The sequence below is a fragment of the Elephantulus edwardii genome, unplaced genomic scaffold (genome assembly GCF_000299155.1).
Source record: "Elephantulus edwardii isolate Elephantulus edwardi_28Jun2011 unplaced genomic scaffold, EleEdw1.0 scaffold00188, whole genome shotgun sequence".
Lineage (NCBI taxonomy): Eukaryota > Metazoa > Chordata > Mammalia > Macroscelidea > Macroscelididae > Elephantulus > Elephantulus edwardii.
This window is the reverse complement of record NW_006399938.1, coordinates 6,561,069-6,571,394: the sequence shown is the minus strand read 5'-3', so window position 1 is coordinate 6,571,394 and position 10,326 is coordinate 6,561,069. Positions and strand designations below refer to the sequence as shown.

Below are 10,326 nucleotides of genomic sequence, written 5' to 3'. Positions count from 1 at the left end.
AACAACAACAAACAAAAGAAATTAAGAGCAAGGTTTCCAAATGGACTCTTTCTGGCTCCTCAGTTATTATGTTAGTGTCTCTCAAGCTAAGTTCAAAATGAGACTTTCATTTTAAATATTCAGTTTTTACATGAATCACTACTTAATTCTATTTTCAGTAATATGTTTTATGATTTTTAGGTTTTTTGTTTTATGCAGTTTTTAATTTACATGCTGGTTTGCTTGTTTGCTTTTATAGGGATAGCCTTTTAGTAAGAACTAAAGCTGAAGATATGATATTGCAGCTTCATACTAATCTCTTGGGTTCCATGCTGACATGTAAAGCGGCTGTGAAGACTATGATTCAGCAACAGGGAGGGTCTATTGTTAATGTAGGTAAGTCTTTATTTACTTTGTGTATTTTTATTGTTAATGTAGATGATTCTTCACTTTGTATAATTTTTTCATGCTGTTGTTATTAGTTCCTTTTGAGTTAATTTTGACACCAGGCAACCCCCAACTGTGTTAGAGTAGAACTAGAACTCAAAGGATTTCCATGTCTCTGACATTTATGAAGCAGATCTCCAGGCCTTTCTTCCAAGGTGCTTCTGGGTGGATTTGAACTATGAACCTTTGGCTAGTAGTCAAGTGTGAAACCATTAGTACTACCAAAGGATTCTATATTATCTTGTGAAATCATAAAAGATATAACCCTTATTTAGAATTAAACAGAAAATATTAAATTTATATATAGAACTGGATTGAAATTTATATTGCCTGTGGAAAAAAAGGATTTCATGAACTCCTTAACTAGTAAAACAGGAATAAAAACTTTAGATGCCCATAGGAGTTAAGCTGGCTTTAAATGAATAAAGCCACCAGGCCCTAGAGAAATTACAGCACAAGCCATGTGATAAATAGAAAAAGACAGCTTTATTGTCCAGAGGCAATGTGGAATGGCAGGGCAACCTCTGCTCAGCTGCAGTAGGTTTTTCCTACTCAGGACTGTGCTGCTAGTATTCCCAGCTGTTTTGATTTTCTGAGAGAAATTGGGCATTCTGATTTTCATGTGAAATTTAATTGTGACAATGTGTATGTGGTAGTAAATATTTTTATATTCCAAGACTAAAAACTATCTGTATACAATTGCATAGGTCACTGATAAATCTACTATAGACATTGAATGAGTTTAAAATACTTCAAAGAATATATGTATAAGTATTTGTCAGCTCAATATTTTGTCAAATGTACAGCTTGAATTAGTAAATTGTCAACTCTTAACCCATGCCATCGTTCTTACCACCACAAACAGAAAGTTACTGCTTACCAAATTCACGGCTTCCCTTTTCTCCCCCTCTTTTTTGTCTTTAGTAACTCAACTCCCATTGCCCAGTCCATTTTTACACATTAGTGACCTTAGAGGACAGAACTACCCTGTAGGCTTTCCAAGACTGTAACCTTTATAGAAGCAGACTGTTGCGTCTTTCTATCATGAGTGGCTGTCCACTTAGCTACTACACCGAAGGCTCCTTCTTGTCATTGGTAGTTATTGTGTGCTGTTGAGTCAAAACCAGTTCATAGCTGACCCTCCAGTGGATTTTCAGAGGCTGTATGGCACAGGAGGAGATTGTTGATTTCACTCCAGTGGAGCTGCTGGTGAATTTGAACCCTGTGCATTTGAGTTGGTGGTGCACCTCATTACCACTAAGCCGCTCGGTAGCCACTAATAAACTTTAGTGTGTATATTTTATCTTACTTAAGTGAAATCATACAGTATTTGTCATTTTGTGATTGACATACTTCACATAGCATAATGTTTTCAAGGCTAAAATTGACAACCAAATGCAACTCAGTTCATTGCCATTGAGTCAGAACTGATTCATAGCTGACCCACTATTGGATTTCTGAAGTTGTAATTTTCAGGAGAGGAGATTACTCATCTTTCACCTTTGGAGCTGCTCATAGATTCAAATCTCCAGGGAGTCATGACCTTTTCGTTACCAGCTCCCTTTGGACAGAGCTACCAGAGCTCCCTTAAATTGATTACAACATTTCAAGAGATTAAGTGAAAAGCTTAGGAAGCAGTAAGTTTATGTTAATGGTAGTGCAATGATTTGGAAAAGGAGGGAGAAACTATGTATACACAACTTAGTGCATGTACAGTGTCACTGAAATGTGCATGTAGAATTTGTTGAAATGGTATTTCCTTTGCTAAGTATATTTTCATTTCCATCTCTGATGGCCTACTGGTAAAGATCTGTGCTGCCAACCCAAAGGCTTGCAGTTCGAATCTATCCTTTGCTCCTGTGTGATTTACTGCATCTGAACAGCTGCTGGAGGGTCACCTATTGAGTTGATTCCCACTTGACATACATCACAACACAATACTGTTTTTTAAAAAAGAAATGAAAAGGGGGAAAAACCTTAAAGATATTTTGAAGTTTTTTTAGGAACAAATTTTGGTTATCTTTGGTTTGTAAGTCATTTTATTCTTCAGTGGATGAATCATGCATTTGGTGCCTACAATTTTAAAATGCAAAATAATTTGAAATCTTGTTTCAATATGAAAACCTACTCACTGCCATTGAGTCAATTTCTGACTTATAGTAACTTTTCATCACTTTTCCAAGGCTGTAAGTCTTTTGTGGGAAGAGAGGCTGTCCTAGCTTTCTGTGGTGGGATGGCCAGTGGCTTTGAAAGCGAACCACATTATACAACCTGGGTTCCTTAATTAATAATAAATGGTGGTACTTCTATCATCTACTTTCTTATTTCTAGTCCTAGTACTTTAAAGACCACAAGAAACAGATGATGTTCCATTAAAGTAAAGTGATCTTGCTCCTTTTAATATTGGACATTTTCTATTGTGCTAAAATTTTGCATTTTTCAGCTTTGAAAATAAGAATAGTAGTGAACTAATGGGGGATTTAAAAACTTATTTTAAAGTTTATTTACATTTACCCTTAAAAAAGATAAGAATTCCATTTCTCTACTTACGGAAGAGATCAGTGAATAGATATTTATCTTCTAAACAAACCAGATAATGACTAGGACATCCTTTGTGTGCCACTTGGTGAAGTAGGGTATATTTCTTTAAAATATCCCCTTTAGTGGCTGTTGTTGTTAGGTGCCATCAAGTTGAGTAAAACTCATAGCGACCTCGTGAACAATAAACCTGAACCCTGCCCTAATCTGTGCCATCCTCACAATCTCTGACATATTTATGCCCATTGTTGTAGTCACTGTGTCAACTCACCGAATTGAAGGTCTTCCTCTCTTTCTCCATCCCATTTTAGTTGTATTAAAAGATTAACAAAACAAAACTCTGCAAAACCTAAGTCACTTCTTCATATATATTCACACTTAAAAAATATATATACAAAGCCTTTAGAATTCTGATAAAAGTAAATATTGTGTGATGTGACATCGAGTTGCCTGTGACTCATAGTGACCCTATGTACAGTGACCCCAAACTCTTCTCTATCCTGAGCCAGTCTCACTGTCTTCAACACATCTACCCCCATTACTCTAGTTACTGTGTCAATCCATCTCATCAGGGTCATCTTCTCCTGAGCTGGCCCTCAGCCCTTCCAAGCATGGTATTCTCCATGGACTGGAGTATGTTGATGGAGCTTCAAAATCCTTACCTCCAAGAAGCAGCCTGGTTTCACCCTCTCCAGGACAGACCTGTTAGTTCTCTTGGCAGTCTATGGTATGCTTAATATTCTTCTGTAGCAATACAACTCAAAGGCATCAATTCTTCTGTCGTCTTTGGTCATTGTCCAGCTATCTGATGTATAGCAAGTAATGTCAAAGTAATGTCAAAGACCATGGCCTGAATCAGGAGTCTCCAGACTGACATGATTGTTCTTAAGCACTTTTGAGGGGTGCCTGACAGCAGCTTTTCTCAGAGCAATTCGTCTTTTGATTTCTTGACTGCTGGTACAAGAGTGTTGATTTTGGAGCCAAGAAAGAAGAAATTGTTAACAACCTCATTGTCTCCATCTATCATGGAGAATTGGCCCAGTGGTGAGAATTTTTGTCTTCTTGATGTTGAGTTTCAATCCATATTGAAGACTGAACACCTTGACCTCCTGCAGCAAGCACTTTAGGGCTCCTTAGTTTCAGTGAGCAAGACTGTGTTATCTGCATAACATAGGTTGTTGATGAGTCTTCCTCCAATCCTGATGCCGCTGTCCACCTCATAAAGTCCAGCCTCTTGAATGATCTATATTGCATATAAATTGGAAAGGTATGGAGGCAGGACACATCCCAGACACACTTCTCTGATGATTCTGAATTATGAAGTGTTTCCTTGCTCTGTTCTAAGTATTGCTTTTTGGTCCAAGTATATATCACAAAAAGTCAGTGCTGCAGCAGAAGCTCAGAGACAAGACCTTTTTCCAGAACCGTCTCAGAGAGAAATCCTTTTCTAAAGCTGGTACCTGGAATTCCAACTTAAAGTCTCCTAAACTCGTGAGAGACCACCAGTGTGAGGCGGAAGTGACTCAAGGCCTGGGCCATCATCTCAACTGTTGTCTAGGGGTAAGAAGGTGGTGACTGTGCTAGGTAGGGTTGAGGGGAGAAGAGGATGCTAGTGGAGTGGGGAAGGGATGGGACCAAGATACATTCACCAAATGGGGAGACCAACACTGAATCTCTTGGTTACTTCTGTAATAGTGAAATGTCCTCCATCTGCTCCTTTGGCAAAATGCTTGTCTGTCAGATATTGTTCTAAAGCTGAGCATCCAAATTAAGACAGATTAGGAAAAATAATTGGTATTCACTTCTGAAATAACAGGCCCTCATAAACCCTATGTACAATAGAGTAAAACAGTAGATAAGCAGATACAGGAACTGAGGCTGAGCCCTCATACTAGGTTGAGGTGGAAGAGTTGTAAACAGACTTTAATGATTGGAAGGTGGAATGTAAAAAGCATGAATGTAGGAAAAGTGGGCATAGTTGAGAAAGAAATGGAACTCATAAATATTGACATACTAGGCATTGGCTAAATCAGATGGATCGGCATGGGACATTTTGAACCAGACATGATATGATATATGCTAGAGTACTGGATATGAAGAGGGGAGAAAAACAGGGTCACGTTTGGAATTTAAAAAGTTATTTCTAGATTATTCCAGAAATACAATGCTATGAGTGACAGGAAAATAGCCCTATGCATAAGAAGTCTGGTTAATATCACTATAATTCAGATGTATGCACCAACAACCAGAGCCAAAGAGGAAATAGATGATTTCTACCAACTTTTGCAGTCCAAAATTAATCCAACGTGCAACCAAGATGCATTAATAATAATGGGTGACTGGAATGCAAAAGTTAGGGGTAAGGAAGAAGGATCAATAGTTGGAAAGCATGGACTTTGTGACAGAAATGGATTGGAGATAGAATAATAGGATTTTGTATAGTTAATTATTTATTCATTGCAAATACGTTTTGTAAGAGTTGGGTTAAGACTGAGAAAAACTGGGTAAATTATGTATACTGCATTGAAACAGAGGAGGGAGAGAACAGTTTAAAAGCGATATATGATAGGGTATTATGGTTATCACAAGAGTCCAGAATTAAGGTTGCATAGTGGAGTGTACTGAGGCAGGGGGATTGTATACCAATGAAGGAATTTTTCTTTTAATTTTCAAAGAGAGGAGCAAACTGGGGTGGAGGGTGGGCAGGGAGAAAAGTGCAACAATGAATGAATGGAAATCCAAGATCTCTCTATATGTTTGTTAAAATTAATAAAATTAAAAATAAAAAAGAAACATGACAGCGACTATACAGATGAACCTCACCTGATGGTACAAACAGGAATCAGATAAACTATACTTGTGGAAATGATCACTGGAGAAGCTCAATATTGGCTGTGAAAACTAGTCCAGGTGTTGATTGTGGACTACAACATCAATTACTCATACGCAAGTTCAAACTAAAGCAGAAAAAAAAAATCACGACTACAAGAACAAAAACTTGACTTTGAGCCTGTCTCACCTAAATTTAAAAATCACCTCAGGAACAGATTTGAAGCCTTCAACACTAATGAACAAAGACCAGATGACTTTTGGGAGGAGATCAAGAATATCATTCATGAATAAAGCAAGAGGTCATTACAGAGACAGAGGAAGTAGAAAGACTATTTGGATATCTGTAGAGACTCTGAATATTGCACTAGAGCACCAAGAAGCCAAAGGAAAGGGAAGGAATCAGGACATTAAGGAGCTAAACAAGATTTAAAAGGGCAGCTCAGAAAGACAAAGCAATGTATTATAATGAAATGTTCAAAGAGCTGGAGTCAGAAAACAAAAAGGGCTGATCTCTCTCAGCATTTCTTAAACTACTTCTTCTTAAAAATAGATAATTGAAATTAAGCTAAGAGAATGTTATTACTAATAGGTCTGCTATAAACTGCAAGAAAGTTCATTTGATAGTTCAGAAGTTACCCCTTGGCTCTCGGGTGGATGCTGCTGTGTCAGCACGCGGGAGCCTGGGTTCGAACTCAAAATAAACTTTGTTAATTTGGAAAAAAAAAGTTATCCCTTATGCCAGTAGCTTTTGACTCGAACAGCAGTATGTGGTATAATTCTGAAGCTTACTGTTTGACCTGACATATTTTTGGGGTTTCCTCCCCCCTTTTTTTTTTTGCTTTCAGTGTTGTTCTTTCTCCCAGAGACTTCTCTGTTCACCTATCTACTTTCCCTCTAGTTGGTGTCACCTCTTCTTTTTCAAGATTTCAAAGATTTCTTCCTTTGCCACAAACTTCTCATAGTATATAATTTGGACAGATGTTTTAGTATTAAACTATATGATAAAAAAGGATTTTGGAGTATTTTCTTTTTTCTCAAGTAAAATTACTTTTAAAAATATCAGTTTCCTTATACATTTTTATGTCTTAAGTACAGGTTAGTGGTGCAGAAAATTACTCCCTCAATTTTGTTTTGCTAGCATTTATTTGCATACTGTTGATAATTGAATTATAAATTGTTCTTACAAATTTTTCTCACTAAAGCCATCCAAGTGTCTTTATTAGGCAGCACATGTTATAATACTGAAAGTAACTTGAGGTATGGTTTTATAGAAAGGTTTTACACTTAAATCTTTGGTAATTTAGATTTATAGTAGCTAAAATTTAATGATATTTATCTTCCACTCACTATTTTTTTAAAGTGGAAATGAATAATACCTTATGGTTGTATGGTAGTCATAAAACTACTTATATTTTATTTGACTTTTCTGGTTCTTAACCTCTTCCGCCTGGAAACCTTGTAAACATTGCTAGGTTTTTATCATATCTGACTTTCTCAGATGAAAGTCAGTCTCTTATTCTAAGAAATTTGGAATACAGCTACCTGGAAGTGAAAACTTGAAACATTTATTGGTCGAGATTAAAGCCTGTAGTGTGAATCACACCTCAATATAAATAAACAAAAATCTTCACAAAATCATGATAAATTGATAAAATATTGAAATTATCAAGGGTTTAATTTTATTTGAATCTGCAATCAAAAGCCTTGAAAGTGGTTAAGAAATCAAATGATGTATGGCTTTGGGCAAATATGATATAAAAGACCTCTTTAAAGTATTAAAGATGCCACGGTGAGGACTGATACAGTGCTAAACCAAGTAGTGGTATTTTCAGCTACCTTTTATTCTTTGTCTAGTTTCAGTATCCCATGGACTGTCAGAAGAGGAAACAAATCTGTTTTGTAAGGAGTAAAGCCAGAGGGAGTGGCATCGGCTTCCTAAACAGCATGCCTCTGGAAACTCTATGAACTTTGATAAGTGATAGTTACAGAAAGGCTTCAGGCTTTTTTTTTCTTAGGATCGCTATGAGTCATGCTCAACTTGATGGCAATCAACAATAACAACAAAACCAGAAGGCTTCTTAGAAGTGAGAATTACAAGAGTTCATCTTATATACTTTAGATATGCTATCAGGAAAGACCAAGAAAAAGAAGACCCTTGAAATAGATTGAAACAGTGACTTCAACAATGAGCTCAACCCGTCACAATGACTGCAGGAATGATGCAGAGCTGGGCAGTGTTTCATTCCATTTTACCTATGATCGCTGTGAGTTAGAAACAGCAATCTCTCACCAAAATGGTCAAGCCTCAAGGCTCCTATCAGCAGCTGAAGCTTTACATCAACCTCTTTCAGATCCCGTTTTCTGTATATTCCTGGAGCAGACTACTGGAACTCAAACTTTTGCTATATGACTAGCTAGAATTTATTTTAGTGAAGGACAGGTAAAATGGTTTTGTTCTTTTATTGTTCAGTGTAATGTATATGAATTTTAAAATAATTTAATTTGTTTACATTTTTCTTTCTTTCTTTCTTTTTTTTTTTTAATAGGAAGTATTGTTGGTCTTAAAGGCAATTCTGGCCAGTCTGTGTACAGTGCGAGTAAAGGAGGATTAGTTGGATTCTCTCGTGCTCTTGCGAAAGAGGTAGCAAGAAAAAAAATTAGAGTGAATGTAGTTGCACCAGGTCAGTATGATTTTGCTAAAATACCTTTTTCATTTTTGATAGTTTTGTAGAGGAAGGCATTAATTAGACTTTTAATTGGTAATAATTGTGTGACATCTAGACTGTTAGATGCCACTGAGTCAGCCACAACTCATAGCTACCCTATGTACAACAGATTGATTTGGTCAATCCTGTGCCAAAATCACAAGTTCTGCTCGGTTTAAGCCTATTGTTGCAGTCACTGAGTCAACATCTTGTTAAAGGTGTTTCCCTCTTTTGATTACTCTCAACTTTTCCAAGCTTGATGTCCTTTTCCAAGAAATGGTGCCTCCTGGAAACATGCCCCAAATATGTGAAACAGAGTCACTTCTAAACAGCTCGTGGCTGTACTTCTTCCAACACAGGTTTGTTTGTTCTTTTGACAATATGTGATATATTTAATATTCTTTGCTAACACTGCAATTAAAAATCACCAAATCTTCCATTTTGCTCATTGTCCAGCTTTCACATACATTTCAAACAATTGAAAAGTCTGTGGCTTTGGTGTGGCATACCTTTGTCTTTAAACTGACATCTTTGGCCTTTAGTACTTTAAAGACGTCCTTGACAGAAGATTTGTCCAATATGTGGGCAATATATGTCTTGCCCAATACATGGGCAATATATATCTTTAGATTTCTTGACTGCTGCTTTCATGGAGTTGATTGTGGAACCCAGTAAAATTAAATCCTTCAATCCTTTCTCACCTTCAGTCTTTTCCCTTTTTATCTCTATGTTTTGCCTGTTGGTCCAATGGGAAAGCATTTTTGCTTTCTTGATGTTGACATCTAAGTCATATTGAAGGGTTAAAATTTTTTATCTTCTGCAGTAGGTACTTCAAGTCCTCTTCACGTTTAGAAAGTAGACATCTAGATAGATTGTAAGAAGAACTAAGTACTGAACTAAGTGACTAGAAAAAGCCATTTATACCACATGTGTTTGTATGTGTATGAATATTTTATTCATTTTTTTATTATGATTTGCATTTGTTGTTGTTGTTGTTGTTATATGCCATTAAGTTGCCAGCGACTCATAGCAACCCTGAGTACAATAGCTCTGAATCCTGTCCTATCCTGAGCCAGCCTCACTGTCTCTGACACACCTAACCCCATTACCCCAGTTACTGTGTCAATCTATCTCATTCAGGGTCTTCTTTTCCTGATGTGTCCTTCTACCCTTCCAAACATGATTTCCTTCTCCAAGACCTGGCCCCTTCTTGCCATGTGCCCAAAGAATGTGAGATGGAGCTTCAATACCCTTGCCTCCAAAGAGCAACTTGGTCTTACCCTCTCCAAAACAAACCTGTTTGTTCTCTTGGCAGTCCATGGTATGTTCAGTATTCTCCAGCACCACAACTCGAAGGCATTAATTCGTCTTCTGTCATACTCAGTCATTGTCCAGCCTTCTTGTGGATAGTAAATAATTGTAAAGACAATGGCCATTTATAGAAGAAATGAATTTCCTATTCAGTAATTTATATTCATTTTGTGATGTTAGTGGCACCTTCCTTAATGTAATGCTCTTCTGCTTCCTGTTTTCCCTGTTTCTAATTGTCCCTATTTCCTGCTTGTACTATCCTTCTGAACTTCGGTGTTTGGTTTTTTGGTTGAGTTTTTTTTTTAAACAAATATTACCCTTTTTATTTTGGATGGTTGATTATTTAGAGGAGCACATTCCTGATGGGTGTGCTTAACATTTTAGGCCTGTCTGTTGTTTGTCTGAAAGGTGATCTCTGGGAGGGTTTCAGTTCTAAGTTGAAGACTGACAAAGGGCCATAGTCTTGGAATTTCTGTCAGTCTCTACAAGACCAGTAATTCTGGTCTTTTTTTTT

At 36.9% G+C, this 10,326-nt stretch overlaps 1 protein-coding gene across 1 annotated transcript in view; it reads left to right on the top strand.

Annotated features, from left to right (window-relative positions):
* LOC102851880 (carbonyl reductase family member 4-like) overlaps positions 1-10,326 on the top strand; it is a 39,524-nt gene that overhangs the window by 7,501 nt on the left and 21,697 nt on the right. Inside the window, exons 3-4 of the mRNA XM_006896662.1 lie at positions 239-375; positions 8,343-8,477. Of these exons, the coding sequence (XP_006896724.1) occupies positions 239-375; positions 8,343-8,477 (272 nt within the window). The remainder of the gene's footprint in view (positions 1-238; positions 376-8,342; positions 8,478-10,326) is intronic.